The following is a 25,266-nucleotide window of genomic DNA, read 5'->3' as shown; positions in this document are numbered from 1 at the left end:
TGCAGGCCTTTTTTTATTATTCAAAGCAATGAGGGAATACATGAATAAACCGTGTTCATCACTTTCTAAACAGTCTAAACATTGTTCACAAACAATTTTTTGTTTCAAATAATATACAACAAATCCTGCATATGGATAAGCAGATATGCAAAAATTGTGGATATGGATCTGTTCACTACTCATGCAAACCTATGAAATGTTATTGGTCAAAAGTTGACTGAGATCTACACAGCGTGACCAGATTGAAATATGGTGAATCTACTAAACTTGCCGCAGAAATCCACTAAAAATCTACCAACACCGTTCAGAAATCTACTAAAAATCTACTAACATATTTTTGACAAAATTTCACAGATTCCGCTGCATTAGATTTAAACATTATTCAGAATACACTTTATTTAACTGTCTCTTTTGGTTAAATTTAACTTCATGAATAGGATAAACAGTACAGATGCGTACAGAGTCGAAAATCGAACAAGATTATATTTCAAAATTTAAACGACAAAAAAAAGGAAAAAAAAACGGAACAAAAACAAATAGGATCAAAATAGCAAATATAAACGAACAAATTTATATATTTAAATAAACAAAAGGATATAAATAGAAATAAAAACTAAAATCTTTCGGATAAAAATAACATTAAATAAAGAAATGAAATACTACAGTTGAACATAAAAAAATAATTGAAAAATCAGTAGCAATCTGCAGTCAAATCATCGTCTTTAACATCCATATATAAATTTTCACTATCTATCGAATCGAGGATATTTTTTGTAGGTTGAAAACAACAACAATCACCTATCTCTTTAAGTCCTTCTTTAGCATTTTTTAATAATGCTGTTTCTATTTTTTGTTTTCAGCCGAAATTATTCTCTTGCATTTGGCATTCGAAATCTGAAATATGCAGCCACCCAAATTTGTCGATGAAATTCCAGTTAGACTTTTTGTTTCTACTGAATAGAATACCAAATGTGAGATAATGGTATATTTTCAACGGAAGTTTACACACCATCTGTTTTTAATGAGACACCCTTCGGATATTCCATCATTCTTCGTATTTATTCTCAGCCGACAGCCACCAAAGAAGTTTTATGATTTTATTATGTTTAAGTAGGTACGTTCTTCTAGAAACACGTAGAATGTAGAACCTCAATGAGAATGAACAATGAATTGATTCATAGGAACAGTCTAGACATCCGAATTTCCATATTCCCAACCGTCTCGGTTATATTTTTTAAAACTACCAAAATCTACTAAAATCTACCAAAAGATTTCTTCCTACTAAAAACTCCATGAAAATGCGAAAAATCTACTAAAAAAGTAGATTTCTACTAAATCTGGTCACACTGGATCTACATCCAAAATGGCGGAGTGGTGCCGTTATTAAGTCACGTGATGTCGTCTCCCCTCTATTCTATCTCGTTGGTTCCAGTCATTGAGATAGAATAGAGGGAATACGACATCACGTGACTTAAAGCGGTACCACTTCGCCATTTTGGATGTAACGGGTGTTTTTTTCGAGGTATATAACTATAAGTTGGCATTACTGTTCAAGATGGCGACCGATTTAACAGCTGTCAAGTGATTTATTCTCAGTTTGGTTTGGCAATTCATCATGAATAGACTCACGCCTGAACAACGCTTGCAAATAGTGCAATTTTATTTCGAAAATAATGTTTCTGTGCAGAATACGTATCGCGCACTACGTCCTTTTTATTTTGTTTGATGAAGCGATGAGAAGCGCACTTCTGGTTGAATGACTACGTCAAAACAAACAAAACTGCCGCAATCGAATAATTCATCGTTGTTTTATTGCAATTTAAAGTTCTATAGCTGTAAAAAAAACACCCTTTAGATCTCAGTCAACTTTTGACCAATAACATTTCATAGTAGTGAACCGATCTCTGTATTCACAATTTTTGCATATCTGCATATCCATCTTCACCATACTCTAAATATATTATAATTTATATGGCAGGATATGTTGTATATTATTTGAAACAATAAATTGTTTATGAACAAACTGTTCAAAAAGTGATGAACACGGCTCATTTTTGTATTCCTTCATTGAAAGTTTACTTAATCCGAACCTGATCTTTCTCCAATTTTAGTAATAGAATTAGCCCCGCCTACTGGTCACGCTTCTTCTAGCACGATAACAGCTCATATCTTCTCTTTATTCTATCTCTATGGTTCCAGTAAACGTCGAGCCCTCGCGTTACCTTTCCCCGAGCCTTTCCCTTTCCCCTGACAAACTCCCCGCATTTGCGGGGCGTCGAGCCCTGACTGGTGTGAGAGAGAAAGAAGACCGTTACTTCGCCTAAAGTACGAGACAGCTGTTGACAGTTTGGTTTTGGCGCGTTTCAGTCACAGCGAGAGCGTGAGGCTCAGTTTGACCACCTATAGTAGAATTCTACTTTTTGAGTAGATATCAGGCCGTTTTTGGTAGATAAATTTCTCATAGTAGATTTTGGTAGATTTCTGCCTTGCTTGCAGGGCTACCGGCAAACCGGACATTGTGCCGGGGTGCCAAATTCTAGGGGCGCAAACTCAGTTTAAACAATACATACTTTTTGACATAAAATTTTTTTAGTGGAAATACCACACTATGGGTAAGGTGTTTCGTGTCTAACGGCATCAATCTATACAACGCATTGCCATTAAGCATTCGAGGGTTTCATTCGGCCAAATTTAAGTATTCTAACAGGAGATTGTTGATGCAGGGCGAGTTTATAGTGTGGGGGAGTTTTTTGATGGTGTGGCTGATCTGCAAAGTTTGTGATAGTTGTTTCGTTTTGTATATGAACTTATATGTATGCATTTTTTCTTTCTTATATTTAATGTTTAATTGACAGTCCATGTAAATTTTTGATAGATACTTTATAGGTTTTAAAATGCACCTAGTCCGAGATTTCAAGTTTTTTTTAATGTAGAGAGACGTACATTTAAACAATTCAGGACTTATTTTGATGAAATCGACAAAACGTACTTTGATTAATATGAAGAGATGCCTGAAAGGAATAACAAAAGCTCCTTCAAAGAAAATCCAAATAAATTAGACAAAGCGGGGAAGCGAAATTTTATTTTGCCGTGGCACCAAAATGTCTGGTGGCGTCCCTGCTTGCTTGACTGTTAGGTCTGAGATGGTACTATTTGCAATCTGAGCCTACAAAAACTTGATTGTTTTATCAAGTCACTGTATCTAAGCCTTGGTTTCAGTCCAGATTAAGATTTATTTGTGATAGATATTTGAACAGTTTGAAAATTGGAAAAAAAATATCGTTCATGTTCCCCAAATATATAGATTAGAGTAGGAGCAAAATAAAAAAAAATTTGACAGTAACTACAGTTCACTTATAGCCTACAAATATGCGGAGACCTCTGAGCTTTTGAGCATGCGCAAAGCTGATATTAAATTTTAGTAGATTTCTGTCATCGTCGAAGTGGATTCGCTTTTTGAAAGATGGTCACAGTGGTGAGGCTCTACTTCGCCGAGCCCTGGGGTGACACGCACCTGACTGGAAAGCACTTATGGTTGTTCACTTTTCTTGGTAACCCAATTTTCTCAAAAATGCGGTTTTCAGATAAGCGGATACCTTATTATTTATTTAACTCGACAGATGATTTCCTTAAAAATTCGTTTCCAAATACCAATTTTCAACCCTTAGCGATTTGCAGCGTTTTTCAATTAATTATTGTAACTGATCTGTAATCATGGATCTATTGGATATTTCTTTTTCAATATTCTTATTGGATGAGATAAGCAGCTGGTGTTGTGAAAACAAGCTAATCTTGAATATGCAGAAGACTGTTTGCACCTACTTCTGTACGAATAGATGTACACAAGTATTTCCTAACGCTCTGAGTTGCAAAGATGGTGATGTCAACGTCAAGGAGGTGGTGTCTTTCTTGGGGATTGCAGTTGATAGAAATTTGAAATGGAAGGATCATGTCGAACAGCTAGGTAAAAAGTTGAACTCAGTGATTTATACACTGAATGTTTTGAAGAGAATGGTTGATGATGATGTGCTGAGGACGATATACTTTGCCAATTTTCAGTCGTTATCAACATACAGCACCTAATTTTGGGGTAATTTCAGTGTCATGAATAGAATCTTCTTGAAATAAAAATGGGCGATCAGAGTAATTAATGGTAAAAAATATCGAGAGAGTTGTAGAACTCTTTTCAAGAAGAAAAAAATATTAACAATTCCTGGTCTATATATATATATATATATATATATATATATAAGGATTAGACATAAACACCACAGAGGCAAAGACCACATTCAAGAACAAATTTCTCACTAGAATAAAAAAGTTCTACAAAGCAAATTAAATGCCAGAGCCATGTTCACATCCATAAATACGTGGGCGATGCCCGTTCTAACTTACTCCTTCGGAGTTATCAAGTGGTCACCTACCGATTTGAAAGCTATTGACATCCAAGTGAGAGCACTATTAACAAAACATGGAATACATCACCCACGTGCATCTGTAAACAGATTATACATTCCTAGAAATGACGGAGGGAGAGGACTGCAAAACATCAAAACAGCCCACTACAAAGCAGTTACAGAAATGAGGCAATACTTCCTCAAGAAGAACACCACTTTCTTCAAAACCCTCTTCAAAGTGGATGAAAACATCACACCATTGAACAGGGCCTCAACTAATCAACCAGCTGAGCCTTCCACAATAACAAGTCTGTCCGAAGAATGGCACGGTAAAGCACTCCATGGCAGGTATCCTACTGCCCTGAGACGAAATACATTTAACAAAGAAAAATCAGTTTCTTACCTTAAGGCTGAATACCTCTTCCCGGAAACGGAGGGCAGATTGGCGGCCATTCAGGATCAGGTGGTCCCCACCAGAGCCTATCTGAAAAATATAGTGGGTAAGAACATATTCACAGATAAATGCAGGAAATGCTCACGTGCAACTGAAACAGTACAACACGTTACGTCCTCCTGTCCAGTGCTTGCACCCAGGGAATATACAGACCGTCACAATGCCATGGCTAAAGTATACCACCAAGCCATAGCCATCAAAACAGGATTAATAAAGAGTTTCAAGAAAATCCATGAATACTCACCCCAGGAACTACTTGAGAATGATAAACTGAAGCTATATTGGGACTCTCCACTCATCACTGATAGATCTGTTCCACACAATAGACCTGACATAGTTATCTTCGAAAAGGCGGGGAACAGAGCCACCATAATCGATGTCACTATCCCGGCGGACGACAATGCTGAGAGAGCTTATACTGAAAAAATAACAAAATATCACGACTTAGCATTTGAACTCAAATAAATATACAGGGTGGCCACTTTTTCAATGGGATTGTATTGGTAACTTTTAAACCATAAGAGTTAGGAGGTCGGTCAAATGGACAAAAAGTTGCATGCATAGAAGCATTATCAAGCATTTCAAACAAATCGAGATTATCAGGGCCGGTTATTGAGATATCATAAGAAAAGTAAATTCTGTCATTTTGATTTTTCTTTTTTTCCCACTTTATTTCAAATATTATCAAAAAATGTTTCAGGAATTTTTTATTCGACAGTAAATTATTCTCAATTTGACGTAATAAGATTTCGTATCCAACGTTTCGTACTCTCTGGGCCACCCTCAACCCCATTTTTTTCAATACGGACCTGGATATTTTATGACATTTTTCGAAATAACTTTTAACGCTGAATTCAACGATATATCATACAATGTCATTCAAAGTTGATTTTCAGGAGATTTTGACCCTCATCCAAAATTAATGGTGTGTATGTAAGAAAAAACAAGTCTATTAACGATATCAATGTTCTGACCCAAATTCAATCGAACCCAGAAAAAAAATCGAGAACTGAGGCCAGTCAATGGAATTTTTCAAAAACTGCTCTTAATAAAATAGTCAAGAGACGCGAATACAATGATTTTAAATTTGAATACCAAGCCTTGCAAAAATTATATCGTAATGCTCTCAAAATAAATTTCGATTCTGTAATTTGTTTCAACGGAACAAATGACAAATACAACAATAGTGATACCTCGCGAGAAACTTGAGAATGTTTTAGAAGGTATTCAAGGAGACCAAACAAGCAAATGTATAAGAAGTATGGGTTCCAGAACCGTAAAGTGCATTTTACAAAATGGCGGACATTTCGAACACTTACTTCATTAATTTTCATTTACTTTCGAATAATCATTTGATTTTTCTTTCATTAAATGATACTTTCGTTTAATTATTATGAATTGAAATATTCAAATGATTATTATAAAAGAAGAACCAAGAAACCAGTATACTGGTTTTTTGCTTTAATTCTAATATGTTTCATTCAGTTCAAGATGGGTAAGTTGATTTTCTTATCGAAATTTATTGCATATTGCATGTTGTTAATTGAACTAAATGAAGGTAATACAGATCCGACCCGTAAAAAATTGGATAAGGGTCAAAATCACCTGAAAATCTACTTTGAATGACATTGTATGATATATCGTTGAATTCAGCGTTAAAAGTTATTTCGAAAAATGTCATAAAATATGCAGGTCCGTATTGAAAAAAATGAGGTTGAGGGTGGCCCAGAGAGTACGAAACGTTGGATACGAAATCTGATTACGTCAAATTGAGGATAATTTATTGTCAAATAAAAAATTCCTGTGACATTTTTTGATGATATTTGAAATGAAGTGGGAAAAAAAGAAAAATCAAAATGGCATAATTTACTTTTCTTATGATATCTCGAAAACCGGCCCTGATAATCTCGATTTGTTTGAACTGCTTGATAATGCTTCTATGCATGCAACTTTTTGTCCATTTGACCGACCTTCTAACTCTTATGGTTTAAAAGTTACCAATACAATCCCATTGAAAAAGTGGCCACCCTGTATAAACTCACCAGCACTTCAATTATACCACTTATAATCACTACGAACGGTCTTGTTGAGAAGCACTTGGTTGAAAATACTAACCGCCTTGGACTGGAAGAAAGGTTAATCAGCGATGCACAACGAGAGGTCATCTTGTGGACAACACGTATAATACGCGGGTTCTTAACCAGTGAATGAGAGAATGCCTTGGTGAACCTAACCCGGCATTTCCATGAACAGCCATACCCTAAATGGTGAAAAAGAAAAAAAAAAAATATATATATATATATATAAAAAATATATATATATATATCGATTAATGTTATTCCTTCATAAGCATAATGACTATTTTTTCAAGTACAAAAACCACAATAATACAAGACGTATGTTTCCTTGGTTCTTTCCGGATCATACTTTAACTTGTTTTGAGAAGCATCAATTATACAGGGTGTCCCGGGAAAAATGCGACAAACGGATACCATGAATAAAGGCCATCATGTAGGTCTTGTATCAAAAGGTTTCAATCGCCTGAGTGCCTTCGTTTGGGATATACAGGGTGATTTTTATCGTATGCGTGAAATATCACAATTCAATAACGCTTTAACTAATCGACCGAATAATTTCAAATTTTGAAGTTTTGTCGCCCTTTACTATCACTTTCCCTCAATATTTCTGAAATCGAGTAAATCAGATCCGAACTAGAAAAATTTCAGACTTTTCCTATTTTCGTGAATATTGGATCACCCTGTACGGGAACATCGTGATTTTTTTTCGTTTTCGTAACCACAAAGAATCAATTCATAATAAAAATTCTAAATCTCTGCTTGGCACGGTCATACAGGGTGTACAATAAACATTTCCTTATGAGTGAAATTTTTTCAGTTCAATAACTCTTCTACTAATTCAACGAATAATTTCAATTTTTGAAGTTTCGTCACCCTTTACTATCGCCTACCTTCAAAATTTCTGAAATCAAATAAATCAGATTCGGACTAGGAAAATTTTAGACTTTTTCTATTTTCGTGAATATTGAATCACCCTGTACGTTGATATCATGATTTTTTTCATTTTCGTAACCACAAAGAATTAATTCATAATAAAAATTCTAAATCTCTGCTTGGCACCGTCATACAGGGCGATCAATAAACATTTCCTTATGAGAGAAATTTTTTAATTCATGATATCTTGAATTTATCGGTAGAATTTCAAAAATTGCAGTTTTTTCAGCCTTTACGAATACCTTTCCTAATTTTTAATCCACAAACTGGATTAAGAATAAACAGAAAATAAATTGAAAATATTTGAAACAATTAATCAAAAACAAAATAAATAGAATATTTTCAGTTCAGCTGAAATTATTCAGAATGGTATCCCTCCATTTCAATACATTCTTGAACATCAATAATTCTTTGTAGCAGTTGCTTCCTACTTTTAGTCCGCATAGTCCTTCTCATAATAAATAATCCAATGGTGTCAGAAAAATGGATCGAGGAGGCCAAGCCACAATTCCACTCTGCCAATCCATCTGCTTTCAAAAGCCTCAATCAAATATATTCGTGCACTTTTTTTGGGTTAGTAGGCATTAGCTCCACAATGTTCCAATGGAATATTTTCTAACGAACAAAATTATGTTCCTAAAAATTCTCATAAATGCAAAATTCCGCTCATAAGGGAATATTTACTGATCATCCTGTATGACGGCGCCAAGCAGGAAACTTAGAATTATGAATTAATTCTTTGTGGTTACGAAAACGAGAAAAATCATGATATTAACGGGATTCAATATTCACGAAAATAGAAAAAGTCTAAAAGTTTCCTAATCCGGGTCTGATTTATTCGATTTCAGAAATATTGAAGGAAGGTGATAGTAAAGTGTGACGAAACTTCAAATATTGAAATTATTCTGTGAATTAGTAGAAGAGTTATTGAACTAAAAAAATTTCACTCATAAGGAAATGTTTATTGTATACCCTGTATGACCGTGCCAAGCAGAGATTTAGAATTTTTATTATGAATTGATTCTTTGTGGTTACGAAAACGAAAAAAATCATGATGTTCACGTACAGGGTGATCCAATATTCACGAAAATAGGAAAAGTCTGAAATTTTCCTAGTCCGGATCTGATTTACTCGATTTCAGAAATATTGAAGGAAAGGGATAGTAAAGGGCGACAAAACTTCAAAATTTGAAATTATTCGGTCCATTAGTTAAAGAGTTATTGAAATTTGAAATTTCACTCATACGACGAAAATCACCCTGTATATCCCAAACGGAGGCTCTCAGACGATTGAAACCTCTTGATACGAATCCTCCATGATGACATTGTTTTATGGTATCACTTTGTCGCATTCTTCCCGGGACAACCTGTATATGGCAATAAAAGTTTTTAACGTGTTACCAAAAAAATTGCAAAATATTCAGGTTTATAATGTATTCAGAAAGGAGATATATAAACTTATAATGAATTGTGAACCTTATGATATTGAAGAATTTTTTAATTTTCGTAGTTAGCTGAGGTAAATCGACTTGTTTCATTTTTGTAATATGAAGTTGTTTTCAATTATTGAAATAAAAATATCTATCTATCTATATATTGTATTATGTTTATGTATGTTTTTCATATCAACACCCAAAATCTAAAATCATCTGTTTGGGGATATCGCAAATTACATTGTGACGTATTGTGATGTATTATTATGCTTTTTTGAAAATTATAGACATTTGGGCAAAATGATTATTGCATTATCGCCTAAAATAATCGGGCGAAAATGTTGAGAAATTTACACTCCCGCTATGGAATTTTAGCATATGTTTCGTGAGCCACCGTCATAGCAGAAACAATAGTATCATCAATTCTTCATTTTTATTTTCTGAATTAATTAATTTCAAGGTCAATTATACACAAGATGGTCTGGAAGCTATAGTGTTCACAGCTCAGGGTGATATGAGGCAGGCGTTAAATAATCTTCAGTCAACACATAATGGTTTTGAAATTGTTAATTCTCAAAATGTTTTTAAAGTTTGTGATGAGCCCCATCCCATGCTCATCAAAGATATGTTGATAAATTGCAAAGAGGGTGATATAAGAAGAGCATATAAGGTAATTTATTCTATATTTCCTTTCTTGTACACCAATGTCTCATGAATTTTAAATGTTTTAAGGTGATTGAACACTTATGGGGTTTAGGTTATGCAGCAGAAGATATAATAAAAAATATTTTCAAAGTAACAAAAACAATGGACTTGGAAGAAGCTCTCAAATTATCTTTCATAAAAGTGAGTATCTACTAAATACAATATCAATGACTTATTCTTATAATTTTTACAGGAAATTGGCACGACTCATATGAGAATTGCAGATGGATTATGTACTTTGATCCAAATGTCTGGATTACTAGCCAGATTATGTTCTGCTGCTAAAAGTCATTAATTTTAAACATGTTTCTTTTTCCCTAAAAATTCAAATAATACTCTCTTATCAAACTGGTAATTCGTGGTCATTGAAATTTTTCAAGTTTCTTTGAGCGCAAATCAAAAAAATCAAATCACCCAAATTTAACTACATATTACATTCACAGAGAAGAAAAATTTAATTCAATCGATGGAACTTTCAAAATTTTCATAATATTATTTTTGGTTCAATAGTCTTTACAGATATTTGAATGAAATACAATGTAATTTGAAGTGAATAGATTTAATGTAATGCTGATATAATCATTTTTTCGCCTGGCCTATCGCTTACAAACATCTTCAGAGATTTCTCTGTTGAAACTATTCATCCATAATAGTTTCTCCATCTGGTGAGAGTGATTAATCCCCTTCACTTCTGGCCCGTATGGTTAATGTCCAATCTTTTGCTGGTAAAGAGGCGGTATGGCTTCCATGTTCATCCTTGGGTAGTTCTTGATGTTTGAAACAACGATTGTTCGCCGCTCAAATCGAATCGATTGTTCGTCGGTCGAAGCATGTTTAGCATCGCCTCCCGTTCGCCGTTCGTCAGGGGCGGATACAGGGGGGGGGTGGGTTATGGACCCCTTCGCGGACCTTATTATTATAAAAATGTACCCTGAAAAATCGAAAAATATGCGTGGGCACTCAAAAGGGTGAAGGATATGATCTAGCATGGTTGAAGTCAGGTTGAATGTATTGGCATTAATGCATATGTATACGTAGAACCATTTTCAGCAGTCTTAATGTTGAAAATTTACAACGTCAGTTCTTCTATTAACAATATTCGAGTCATTCTTGATTTCAATCATTTCAAGTAACAATCTCTTTCTCAAATTTTTCTGCTTTCCAATGACCTCCGCTTCATTAAAGTTAAAAATATGCAAAGAATCTCTACTATATTCTGCCAAAGCTGTACAGTTTTTTTTAGATTTCATTGGGTTTATGCTATTCATCATATCTCTTTTATGTTCCGATAGCCGAGTTTTTAAGTAACGTCCCGTCTGTCCTATGTATTTCCTTGTACAGGTCAACCATGGAATCCTGTATATTACGTCTGTCAAGACGTCCTTCGGGGTCCTAGTCTTCAGTACTGAATGGAATCGTTGCCCTCAGTATTTTCAGGTTTTTAAACAATATCAATTTGATCTGTTTTGAGCAGTTTCCGGATCTGTTCAGAAACATTCTCGATATAAGGTATTTTATAAAAAAAATTGCTGCTGTCATTAGTCAATGTATTAGAGCAAGAATTCTCATTGCTAAGAATTTTTCTTTACAAACTTAATGGATAGTCGTTTGCTCTTAGAATATCTGTTACCTTTTTTAGATTTTCTTCGTGAAGTATCTCGCGGATGAGTACTCTACGTTTTAAATTATCAATAATATTAAGCTTTTGAGAGAAAGTATGCTGAGAGTTAAAATTAAGGACCATGTTAGAAGATGTCGGTTTACTGTACCAATTGAACACAAGATGACACCCTTCTTATCATTAGCGTAACAAGGAAAGAGTGTCCACAACTTTCAACTTCAACAGTGAATTGCAATCTAGGATGTATGGAATTGAAAGCCGTCAACATTTTATCTATCTTGTCATTAGGTATGGATGGAACTCGGTTTTCATGTATATATACACCTCGCGATGCCGAGAATCTGGCATACAAAATATTGCTAGCCTTCCCTAGAATTTGCGTACTAAGCCCAAACTAATCACAAGATCAACAAAACTTTAATGTAAGGTAAGAAATAATATAAATATGGCTATGTTCAAGCATGCCGTAATCATAATTATATAATAATAATAATGAACTTTATTTCCACAAATAGAAGAACAAAGATATAGTAGTGAAGTTGTAGCTTGATTGTGAAAAAAGGCGGAGTCCAGTCATGCACGCATGCATATCCTGCTCAAACTCAACCAAAAAAAATCATGTATACATATTTACTTGAAGGCGTTCTGTGTTCACTATTTTAAAAAGGAAAAAACACACAAGACTTAGGAAACAGCAGAAAGAAAAATCATTATTTATTCTGTTCATTGAGGTAGTATCGGAAAGCGCTCACCTTGAAATTTTTTATATTCAGGAGCTTAAGGCTGAAAGGAAGAGAGTTGTAGATCTTGGCTATATTTTAAGTAAAGCTCCTCTCAAAAATACTTGTTTTATGAATAGGTGGAGTGATAAGACCATTATTTCTCACATTAATATTGTGAACATCGGTCCTATAAATTATTTTTCGATGTAGGTAGCAAGGTAGTTTATTCATCACGACATTATGGTAGAAACATGCCGAATGTATCTTACTCCGGAAATTCATATTCAACCACCCTATCTCCCTCAGCCTGTATGTGATCCTTTCATATTTTCTGATTCCATATATGAATCGTAAACAAGAATTTTGAACTTTTTGAATTCTACTTTTAGTAATTTCGGTTGAGCAATCTCTATACACCACGTCCCCAAAGTTAAATGTAGACAAAATAAGATAGTCACGTAGTAACTTTTTTTGTTTCTGTGGTATATCATGACGATAACGGTACAGCATTCTCATCTTAAAATAGGCGCGACGTATGCAGCTCGAGATGTGATCATCAAATCTGAGTTTATTGTCCAATATGAGTCCCAAGTTACGTTTGCTGTTTTCAATTTTTATACTTTTATCTCTAATTTTTATGTCTATAATCGTGCTTGTTCCACGTAGTTTTTGGCACCACACTTCTCGTGTTTGAGATGGAGGTGGTGCAGGGAGGAATATTCTACAAGTTTTCCAAGCTCAGAGTTCAACAAAATACAAGCCCCATTAGTTTCATCTTTGTCGAAGGATATTAGTACTTGTGTATCATCGGCATTGAAATGGTCCTTACACCTGCTGAAAGAGTCAGCCTGCCTAGAAGTATACACCACAGATAGAATTGCTCCCAGTATGGATCCATGAGCAACTCCTCTCGTCACTGACAGTTCTTCAGATAATTCCCCGTCTATCATAACTCTCTGAGTTCTACCATCAAAGTAACTGTCGAAAAATGAAACCGCGTCTTCGTCAAGGCCTATATAGTGGAGTATTGCTAGTAATAGTGGACGATTGAGGGTGTCGAAGGCTCTGCTATAGTCCAGGAAAACAAGTAGACTGAGTTTGTTGCAATCAGTAGCACGAAGAATATCGTCCGTAATATCAGCAAGTGTAGTAGAGCAATTGTGAAATTTACGAAAGCCGGATTGCGTTTCAGGAAGAATACTGTTGTTTGTGATGTGTTTTATTAGTTGTTCATAAATTATTTTCTCCAGTATTTTCGACAGACAAGGTAAGATGCTTATAGGCCTCAGGTCACTGTAGTCTTTAGGAGAAGCTATTTTTGGTTTGGGGATTACTAAGGTTTTTTCCATTCTGTCGGGTATACCGAGTTAGTAATGCAATAGTTTATGAGGTGAGTGATATATGGGTGGATGAAAGGAGTGCACAAATTCAGCACATAGATATTGATGTCATCAACACCACACGCCTTGGATTTTATTTGTGAAATAATTTTGAGCACATCAATTTCCGAGACTGTTCTGAGACTGAGCAAGGAGTTCAGCGATTCTTTTCTATTTTGGGAATAGAATCTTATGATATCGCTCAGATCAATCAGACTATCTGGAATTGACGAAACAAATGCCTGGTTTACCCCATTAGGGTTTCTCAAACTGCCTGGTAACCGTGCGTGGGCCCCTTTAGAATTACCGCAAAAGTACCTTAGATCTCGCCAGAAGTTATTATTGACTGATAATTTTTCTCGTAGAAAAGCTTTTCTTTCCTGTTCAATTGTTGAGGAAGTTAAGTTTCTCATAGATTTATAATAGGCTCGATTTTCTTCAGTTCGGTGCTTTTTATATTTACTCAAAGCCTTATCGCGTCGTTTCATTAAATAATTAACATTTTCAAGCCAAGGTTGTTTTTTCGGTTTTGATAGTCTAATCGTTTTTTTCGGTGCATGTAAGTCAAGCAGTATGTTTATATTCTCATTTATGAAATCAACCTTACCATCGGCATTATCAATATCGTAAATGTTGCGCCATGGAATGGAGTGCAAATCTTGGTCGAACTGATGTATGTTGATATCATTATAACTTCTACATTCCCTGTATACTACTTCCTTTCTCACAGCGGGCGACTGAAACTCACAGAAGATAAATTCGTGATCTGAAAACATTGACGGTATAGTGTCACATTTGACAATTTCTATATTGTCAGATAGGATGATGAAATCAATTAAAGTTTCAGTTTTTGAAGTTATTCTAGTCGGAAAAGTGATAACATCCTTCGGTGACAAATTCTGTCATATGTCATAGAAAGGTGCGAACGAGGCCAAAATATCATCGAAGTCTCTTAAAAAAGGCAGACTGGTTGTAGTGTGGAGGTTTATATATACAACCCAGAATGAAATCTGCCTTATCGACGCTAATATGTATCCAAACTTGCTCAAAGTTGGAGTTTTTAGTATATTCATTTTCTATTCTCGTAAAATTATAGCAATTTTTAACAACCAATCCCACGCCTCCACCTCTACCATGTTTGCTTTGATATATACTCTCATAACCGTTAATTTTGATGTCCTCGTAGTTTGTCACTGTCACTGAGCCAAGTTTCCGATACTCCTACAAAGTCAAAATCATTTGTGGTAATGAACTGTTTAAAATCCTCAAGACTTGGAAGTAAAGACCCTATATTAATATGTTCAAGTTTGGAGTTGTGATTTTTCATTAATATGTAATAGGAAGAATTATTGTAGGTACTATTTTATGATTCTGTTGATTCAAATGATTCGTTTGCGGTGAAGTTTAGTTGCTTCAATTGTTCACCGTGTGTGAAAAAAAGAAAAAAAAAATAACCAGAAATAGAAAAAAAAGCGAACACAGACGCAGTTTTACAACAAAAAATACAAAAAACTCAGTTTAAAAAAAAATTTGAGAAACAAATAAACAGTTCAGGCTTCCACTCCGCTGTCAATTAAATAAATGCAACTGACTTTCCTCAAGAACATGTATTTTTTTGTTATAATGGTATATAAAGACTTTACCCCTATTTGTCCAGGAGTTCCTCCCAAAAATCTCTCGCGCCTTCTGGAAGAGTTGGATTTCTTTCCTCTTCAGCACTTCGGTGATCGAGAAATTGGATCCTTTAGTCGTCTTTTATTGTAGAAGACTTCATCTCGCCGCCACTGGGTGACAAATTCTACAACAACTGGTGACGGTTTGTTTTCCTTCTGTTTGTTATCGTTTTTTTTGGAGACGATGACAGGTGACTACTTCAGTTCTTTGAATGTTCAGATTCATGTAATTGTTGAATATATTTAACAATTCCCCTGTCATTTCCTTCGTATTTTCCTTCTCAGGAATGCCCCTCAATATTATTTTCCTACGGTTGTTTTCGTTAACAATTTTTTCGAAGTTTTGTTCAGCCTTCTGCACTCTGGAATGAATCAATTGTATTTCATTCTTCAAATTTTTTATTTCTTCCTTGATTTTGTTTTCGAATTGTTTCAGCTTTTCTTCAAAATCTGCTGGATTTTCTTGTTTCGGCGTGGAGGAGGTCTACTCAATGTAGTCCTTACGCAGTTTGTCTAGTCCTTTTTGGAATTTGGTTTCCATTTCGGCCATTCTACCACTGATATTCAGTGTGTCTTCGGTCTTAGGGTTTCGTCTTGTACCACCCATTTTAGTCAGAAACTTGAGAAACTCAAATGGAAGTCCCCTTTGGAAATACTTCAATAATATTCGAAACTAAGCGGAGCAGTTACAATACGTGTTTACGCTTCAAACGCCATACCATGTCTGTTGGTATGTTCAAAGTGGCCGCATGTGTTATTACCCCTATTTTCACGAGTTTTTTGCACTTCATCAAGCTTGTCGGTATTTCTTCGACAAACGGTACCATCTCTTTCTGAGTGAAATGCGGCTTATTTTTGATACAATTTTATAACGATCGGTTTTTTAGATCTTCAGGAGTTATCTCTTTATATGTAGGGGAGACTGGGGAGGGTTGATACATTTTTTATAAAATTGTTAATAAAAAATGTATGTTTAACATTTACCAATCCATTTATGTCACAGTGAAATTCAAGAACTTCGCTTGAACGTTCAGCAACATTTAATAACTGAAAATAGAAATTTCAACCTTGATTATGAGTTCTTGAAATTGTCGGTGCAAAGTGTCTCAAAACTCTCTGTAGATGGTAGGCTTGATACAATAAGAAATAAGGAAGAAGCAATAATAATAAATCAATCTTTTTTTATCATAACACTACCTAATTCCTATATTCGAAAGTAAACATTTCTATTTTACTACTGATACTTGCACAGGCTGAATGGCACACCATTTTCTGATGAAGATGACGATCCAGCTTGTATCTACTGCAACTAATTATTTTCGGCTTTCATTAGAACATGGATCTTTTTCATTTTCTGCGTCCTCAGGATCCAAGTCATCAAACCCCCTTTTTTTGTTTATTCATTTCTGTTTAAAACTTCTCTTTTGAGGAGAGATTTACTCCCTATGACAAAAATTTAGAAAATATAGGACGTGAACATATTATGATATTCGATTGAAGATCTGTACTAGGAGCACCTATGTTCTAAATGCAATGTGCATCAAGAATAAAGTAATGAATTTCGTTAGTTTTTGTTGATAAAGAGATAAAGCCTTACGTTTGTTATGCAAATTCCTACATCAAATATGTAGAAAACACACTTTGAGCTAAAAAAAAAACACTCGTGAGGCGATCGTTGCTAGATTTCAACTGACACATTTTCCACACTCATAGAGGCACTGCACGTGATTACGCCTTCTTTGAAGAACCGAGGCGGAAAATTTGAACGTGTATCAACCCTCCCCAGTCTCCCCTACATATATCAAATGTGTATTTCAATAAAAATAAGTAAATATATAGGGTGTAATATGAATAGTTGCCAAAACAATTACAGGGAGTATCATTTAAAAAAAAGGGTGAGTGAGATGTTTACGCTTGTCAAATCATGCGAATATTATTATTATAATACTCATTAACTAAAAGAAAAGTATCATTATGATTCCTGATTGCCCAAAGGCAATGATTTTACACCATAAAAAAATTTTATATTTCAAGAAAATTCAATATCACCTATTGGGGAACTTCAGTTTATTTACTTCCATCTTCCTTGCAGATGATTACGATGAAAGGTGATGCACAAACAGTGTTTAGAATTAATATAATCAGTTTGAACCCTTATCATGCTCCGCCTATGGGTTTCATAGACTTTTCTAGAAACTGTGGGGCCATGTGCAACCAACCCCACTTGAAAGCACTTGACACCCTGCGAGTCTATGCGGGAACGCAAGTCATTCAGTCTATTATACAGTCAACTAGCATAAGCATATACATGTAAATGTAACCACAGAAGTGAATATATTATTCGTTAACAAATAGCGTTTTTATCGTAACATAAAGTTGAGAAAATACCCAACAAATTTGATCCTTCGAGCCGCATATTTGGTCGGGATTCAAGCAGCAAACGAAAGTGAAGTGAAACAGTGACGGCTCGTCAGGGTCGGCCGGACCGACCCAAAAATTATCGGGAAATAGAAAATAGTTCTAGATATTCAATTCATTCAAACTCAATCGGAGTTATCGATTTCGATATCCAAATTCCCTCGGTAATGAATATTTCCACTCAGAACAGGAAAATATAACTTATACCGGCCAATATTTTCTTTCGGACCCACCTAATATTCGATTTCCAAAGCATCCAGCGTTGTTATTCCCTTTCATAAATTGTAACAAACCACAATCGTAAATGGTTACTTTTCGTAACATCACCCCAAACAAGTTATTCCAGAATTGTACGTAACACCGTAACATTAGGTCTGAAATGTAACACAAATGTTACAATTATACAATTGCAACTCCTGGAATGTCACTGAAAGCATCTCATCACGTTAGGTCGGCCAAGAGCCGATGGCGGAACCAGCGCTACCGAGAGCGCTACGTAAAGGAAAAGATACTACGACATACGCCCAGAATACGTCCACTCAGTAGAACGACACAACAACTCGATGTTAGGTCGCTTCCCAATACACAGGGTCGGCTGGCCGGTTATCCTATCGCAGAGCGTCAAGCAGCAACTTTTCACAGTTTATTTCAAATATTTGATAATTAAATGAATGGTTAATTATGAGACATTATGTCTTAATCAGAAAAGAACTTATTTATGCCGTTCGATAGTAGCTATTCATTTTCAGATCATGAAAATATAATTAATATATTCAAATGAATGGTTGATTATGGGATATAACGTCTTAATCAGAAAAGAACTTATTTATGCCGTTCGATAGTAGTTAGGTATTGATTTTCTGATCATGTACTGGGACAATGCTATCTTCGGCAATTCAAATATGCTGAATGGTATTACGGAATTCATTTTCTCAAATAATATTGTTTCCGATGTTCCTGAATTATATAAGTTATTTTGTATGATTTTGTCCCTGCCACCAACATCCGCGTCAGTAGAAAGAAGTTTTTCAGCGCTCAAAAGAATAAAATCTTTAGTAGGAACATGATGTCTCAAGACCGTTTAAATAACCTGGCACTGATATCAATCGAAAGAGGTTTAGTTAAAGAACTAGCCAGAGGAAACATTTTTTTTCGAGAAAATAATTGATGACTTCGCGACAAAGAAAGATCATCGAATTGATTTGATCTGAAAAATGAATAAAGGGTACGCAAGCTCATACATTTTCGACCAGAATACATGCGGTCATTTCCACAATATTTTTTGTGGTCTTTATAAGATTTTTTTATATTTTATACATTTATTTATATGTTTTCGTGAGAGGTTTTCTCTATGTTTATTCAAATATATATTTTATGTTGATAATTGAATATTTTATTATTTCTGTTTTTTCAAGAGTTTCATTTTATTTCAGTTTTCATTGATTTGAGAACTACATTTTTATATTGGGTTATAATAGGGCTATTCTAGGTGAGGTTCCCATTAAAAACAAAAAACCAACGCGTCCTCTTGGGTGACGTGGAAATCTATTTGTTTATATATATTTATTTATATAGTTATAAGTATGATAAGGGGTGTGGGAAAATTTATATATATTTATATATATATATATATACGTGTGTGTGTGTGTGTGTGTGTGTGTGTGTGTGTGTGTGTGTGTGTGTGTGTGGCCGACCCACATGTCGAGGGCACGAGCCGTCACTGAAGTGAAACATCGCAAATATCATTTTCAACAATTATTAACACGAGCGAAGGAACCGGAACATCGTACATCGTCGACTTAGGAAAGAAGAGAGAAGCCACTTCAGCGAGTCAAGTCAGGTCTCTTTTGATACAAGCACGAAAGCGGTACAAAAGATCAGCAAGTTGAGCACCAAATCCTTATCAATCCTACTTCCTTATATTCACATACATTTGTACAACGTTCAACTTCATTTACATATTTTCGCATTTTAAAATTCTCAAATTCTATCATATTTCACGATGGACTCAACATTAGAGTTAAGAAACAAACGTGGTGTAATCAAAGCGCAACTTACTCGATTTACAACATTTTTGAACAACATATCAGATAAAAAAATAACTGAATTACCCGACAGACTTCTAAAATGTGAGGAATTATGGGACGTTTTCGAATCAATCCAATCGCAAATTGAAGTTATTGATGAAAGAGAATTAGATTCTAATGAAAGGCAAACATTTGAGGACTCATTTTATGATACAGTTTCAAGAGCAAAAGAAATACTCTCTAATTCAACGCAACATAATGCAAAAACAACGGTGAACAATCAACCAATATCAGAGCATGTACCATTAGTTTCAAGTACAAATTACCCACCTTAGAATTACCACATTTCAATGGAGCATATGATCAATGGATTCAATTCAGAGATACATTAAAATCTTTAATTTTAATACACACAAGTACTACTTCAAGCAATATACAGAAATTTCATTATTTACAATCATGTCTTAAAGATGAAGCTGCGCAAATTATTCATTCACTAGAAATATGTGATAAAAATTATGAAACAGCATGGAAACTTTTACAAGAACGATTTGAAAATGAACGCCTCATTGTACACAAGCATATTAGATCACTTTTCGAATTAGAGCCTCTTACCAAAGATTCATTAACCTTACTTCGAAAGTTATCGGATGATGTCAAAAAGAATTTACGTGCATTAAAGTCATTAGATCTACCAACTGAATCATGGGATGCACTTCTCATATATATGATTTCAAATAAATTTGACCCGAGTACCAAAATGGAATGGGAAAAAACAATAGTTTCAAATACCTTACCCAGAGATGGAACAGTTGTATGGTTTCTTAGCGCAGAGATGTCAAATTCTAGAAACAATTTCATCCTGTAAACAAGCAAAGGCATTAATTCATGAGAACAAGGATATAAATTGCGTACAAATAAAAACAACTTCTCGAAATCATTTCTTTCAACAAATCAATCGAACCCTTGTCCTTTCTGCAAACAGGCACATTACCTTTATCAATGCCAAAAATTCATTGACTTACCATCAAAACATTACGAGGTCAAACAACTCAAACTATGTATCAATTGTTTACGTTTAAATCATTTTAGTCCTGATTGTCATGCAAGCGGCTGCAAAAAGTGCGGAAGAAAGCATTATACATTGTTACATTCAGAATCTTTTGAGAGGAAATATTCTAATCGAAGCAATCATCTAGAATCGAACGACAATCAATCAAACCTTCATGCGGATCAGGCATCTACAAGCCACCAAAGGGAAAAAACAGAATCATCAATATCTACTCATTGTTCATTTAATCAATCTCAAATACTTCTTTCAACAGCACTTGTATACGCAATTGATAAATACAATCAACCACATGAAGTGAGAGTTTTACTGGATAGTGCAGGTTCAATGAAGAACTTTATAACATCAGATATGTGCAATATATTACATTGGCCGAAACAAAAGATCAATTCGTCAATTTCTGGTATTAATGAAACATTAACAAATTCAACGTATATGACGCAGGGTTCAATAAAATCCAAATTCAATCATTTCAAGTTAAATACCACATTTGTTGTTTTGGATAAAATCACAGACAATTTACCTATCAAGAAATTAAACATTAATGAACTGAAAATTCCCGATAATTTAACATTAGCTGACAATTCATTTAATGTACCGGCTCCAATACAAATGCTACTTGGGGTAACTGTATTTTATGATTTGTTGTGTGTGGGACAAATACGCTTTCAAAGGGGTCATCCTATTATGCAAAAAACTAAATTGGGATGGATAATTTCGGGATCCTTATTTTCAACGCCCAAGCCCAATTATGACGAGGTATCGGTATGTAATTTATCCACGGATTCCATTGGACAGCAATTGGAAAAATTTTGGGTTATGGAGGATTACGACAATAGACCAAGGCTAAATAAAGAAGAAAGGGAATGCGAAATAAATTTTATTCAATCTACCAAACGGGAAGAGGATGGACGATTCTCGGTAACATTACCCACAAGGGAGAAAATATCGGAACTTGGCAGTTCCTATGAAACTGCAGTGCGGCGATTTGACATGTTAGAAGCGATATTCAGAAAAAACGAAAATTTCAAAAAACAATACACGGAATTCATGAACGAATATATCGAGTTGGGACATATGAAAAAATTAGCTCAAAACAAAGAAAATCACAACGAAAGAAACGTATTTTATTTGCCACATCATGGAGTCTTCAAGGATGGTAGCGAGACAACAAAATTACATATTGTGTTTGACGGTTCTTGCAAAACAGATACAGGAATCAGTTTAAATGATTGTCTTCATGTTGGACCAACATTGCAGGATGATCTTTTCACAATTTTAATTAGATTCCGGCAACATAATATCGTGATCTCAGCGGACATTTGCAAAATGTATCGCCAGGTGTATGTCCAAGAGGAGCAAAGAGATCTGCAAAGAATATAATGGCGGGCTGAACCCAGTAAACCGATTGATACATATGTGCTCAATACCGTCACTTACGGAACGTCACCAGCAGCATTTCTCGTCATAAGGAGTTTACAACAGGTTGGATTAGATAAAAGAAAAAACTATCCAGTAGCCAGTAACATGATCTTGAACGATTTCTACGTAGATGACCTTTTATCGGGGGGAAACAGCGTTCAAGAGGTCAAGCAGGCAAGGGCAGATTTAATTGAAATATTAGGCGAATATGGTTTCGTTTTAAGAAAATGGATGTCCAACAAACAAGAAGTATTAAATGATAATCATGAATCACATCAGCAAGACATCACTCATTTCATATCCAAAAGCAAATAAATGGCTAAAACACTCGGAATAACATGGAATTCCGACAGTGACGAACTTGAATACGCAATAAATAAAAAGTGTGAACAAAGGAGAGTTACCAAGAGGATAATTCTTTCGACAATAGCACAAATATTTGACCCACTCGGACCGATAGTAGTAAAGGCTAAAATGATCATGCAACAACTTTGGCAAATCAAGCTAGACTGGGACGAATCGGTTCCACGGTTCCAGAAGACATATACATGGAATAATTTTTACCAGAATATCAATGACATCAATAAAATAAAAATATCAAGACAGTTTCGCATCCGCATTCTAAAAGCATTCAACTGCATTGTTTTTCTGATGCATCTGAAAAGGCTTACGGAGGTGCCATCTATGTAAGATCGAAAGATATGGAAGGAAATTATTACACTCAATTATTATTGCGCAAAATCCAGAGTGGCACCACTGAAACAAATTACCATATCTAAATTGAAGCTTTCTGGTGCACTCTTGATAAGTCAATTGTCTGATAAAATCAAAAAGGTTTTAAAATTACCCATAGATGATATATTTTACTATACAGATTATACAATCGTATTAGGCTGGATTTCCAGTGTATCCAGAGAATGGAAACCATTCATTTCGAATCGCATTTCAGAAATACAGACCTTAACGCATATGGAGACATTGTAGTGGAAATATGAATCCTGCAGATATTAATTATTAGCAGAGGTAATAATGCGAATGAGTTAAATCAAAATTGTCTATGGTGGTATGCTTTTCTAAAGCAAAATCAATCAACCTGGTCTAATCATTTTCCTCAGAACATTAAAGATCTACCATTCTACCAGAACGCCGAAGGGTAATCACTCATACGTTTCATGCATTATCTCATATCTGACAAAACAGCGAACAAAGACATTTTTAAATTATACTCATCATTTTTGAAATTACAACGAGTAGTAGCTCATATTTTGCGTTTTAAAACAAATTCACTATCTAAAATCAATGGAACTGAGAGAGTTTTAGGAAACCTTAATGTCGATGAACTCGAAAAATCATTTAACTTACTCATTAGAATAGCTCAATCACATGAATTTAAGCAGGAAATACAATTATTGAAGAAGGAACATACGTTAAACAAATCCAGTTTCGCTAAACCCATTCATCGACAAAAATGATATCATCAGAGTTGGGGGTCGATTAAATAACGAGAATATTGCTGATAACCAGAAACACCCAATAATACTTCCCAAAAATCATCCTTTAACTGATCTTATTATTCGACACGAACATTACAAACATTTACATGTAGGTCCGCAGGCCTTACTAGCTATCTTACGAACTCGTTTATGGCCAATTTCAGTGAAAAATATATTGAGAAAATGCATGACATACTTTCGAGTCAAACCAAAAACGTACCAACAAATTATGGGAGATTTACCTGCATCCCGCGTCACTCCTACTCAAGTTTTCAACATATGCGGTACTGACTTCGCCGGTCCATTCGAAATCAAATCAGGTAAACTCAGAGGTTGCAAAATAGTAAAGGCTTACATGTGTGTCTTCATATGTTTTGTAACGTGAGCAGTACATTTAGAAGTCGTATCTGATCTCACGACACATTCTTTCATGAATTGTCTTAAAAGATTTTTTGCTAGACGTGGTAGATGCTCCGATATTTACAGCGATAACGGAACTAATTTTGTTGGAACCGCAAATGAAATACAAACATTTACTGAATTCATCAATAACGCTCAAATGAAACAAAATATCACGAATTACCTAGCACAAGAAGGTATCAACTGGCACTTTATACCTGCAAGGTCTCCACATTTTGGAGGTCTGTGAAATCAGCTAAAAATTTCATTTGAAAAGAGTCGTAGGAAATCGCATTCTGTCTTATGAAGAATTTGAAACAGTGGTTGTTCAAGTTGAATGTTGTTTAAATTCCCGTCCTATATCTCCTTTGTCAGACAATTCTGATGATCTTCATGCCTTAACACCTGGTCATTTCCTTATTGGTGATTCATTCGCATCGTTACCGCAAGAAGATATGAGAAACAAAAATTCAAGCAGATATCAACTTCTTACTCAAATTATGCAGCATTTTTGGACTCGTTGGTCCACAGAATACCTCGCAAATTAACAACAACGAATCAAATGGAAGACACAGGGACCTAGCACTATCAAGGAAGGTGCTCTGGTACTAATGCGGGACGAGAATACTCCACCATTAAAATGGCAACTAGGCAGAATAACCGAACTTTTTCCTGGCAAAGACCACATTGTGCGAGTAGTGAATGTGAAAACAAGTAAAGGTGTAGTTAAACGTGCAGTCCAAAAACTATGTCCTTTACCCATGGAAGAAAATTGACTTTGACAAAAGCATTATCAAAATTTTTCTTTCCATTGTACAAATTGTTTATTTAACCATGTTTATTAATGACCTTATGTATGTATGTATATATTTTGAATATGTATGAATTTGATAACATTTTCATTTGTTTTGAAAGATGAAGCTTTCAAGGTGGGCGGTATGTTTAGAATTAATATAATCAGTTTGAACCCTTATCATGCTCCGCCTATGGGTTTCATACACTTTTCTAGAAACTGTGCGGCCATGTGCAACCAACCCCACTTGA

General features: G+C 34.9%; 2 protein-coding genes and 1 long non-coding RNA gene across 5 annotated transcripts in view; 2 read left to right on the top strand and 1 right to left on the bottom strand.

Annotated features, from left to right (window-relative positions):
* The window catches only part of LOC123675218 (replication factor C subunit 2), a 41,637-nt gene extending 31,249 nt beyond the window's left edge, over nucleotides 1-10,388 (top strand). The window contains exons 5-7 of the mRNA XM_045610541.1: nucleotides 9,755-9,964; nucleotides 10,027-10,140; nucleotides 10,193-10,388. Coding sequence (XP_045466497.1) covers nucleotides 9,755-9,964; nucleotides 10,027-10,140; nucleotides 10,193-10,294 — 426 coding nt within the window. The 3' untranslated portion in view covers nucleotides 10,295-10,388. The remainder of the gene's footprint in view (nucleotides 1-9,754; nucleotides 9,965-10,026; nucleotides 10,141-10,192) is intronic.
* On the bottom strand, nucleotides 4,812-17,954 carry LOC123675219. Of its 3 annotated transcripts, none has more exons than XR_006746768.1 (5): nucleotides 14,329-17,954; nucleotides 6,894-7,111; nucleotides 5,096-5,269; nucleotides 4,937-5,020; nucleotides 4,812-4,881 (listed from the first exon to the last, which is right to left on the bottom strand). It is a non-coding gene; the product is annotated as an uncharacterized LOC123675219 (long non-coding RNA). The 3 variants fall into 3 exon arrangements; XR_006746769.1 differs by having other exon boundaries at nucleotides 4,835-4,877; XR_006746767.1 differs by lacking the exons at nucleotides 4,812-4,881; nucleotides 4,937-5,020; nucleotides 5,096-5,269; nucleotides 6,894-7,111 and adding an exon at nucleotides 10,540-10,930.
* A 3,389-nt stretch (nucleotides 17,955-21,343) lies between these two features.
* On the top strand, nucleotides 21,344-22,291 carry LOC123675313. Its single transcript, XM_045610662.1, has one exon. It carries the CDS (start codon nucleotides 21,344-21,346, stop codon nucleotides 22,289-22,291), a length of 948 nt encoding a protein of 315 aa, XP_045466618.1.
* Nucleotides 22,292-25,266: the final 2,975 nt, after the last annotated feature.

The sequence above is a fragment of the Harmonia axyridis genome, chromosome 3 (genome assembly GCF_914767665.1).
Source record: "Harmonia axyridis chromosome 3, icHarAxyr1.1, whole genome shotgun sequence".
Taxonomy (NCBI): domain Eukaryota; kingdom Metazoa; phylum Arthropoda; class Insecta; order Coleoptera; family Coccinellidae; genus Harmonia; species Harmonia axyridis.
This window is presented reverse-complemented; position numbering and strand designations above follow the sequence as displayed.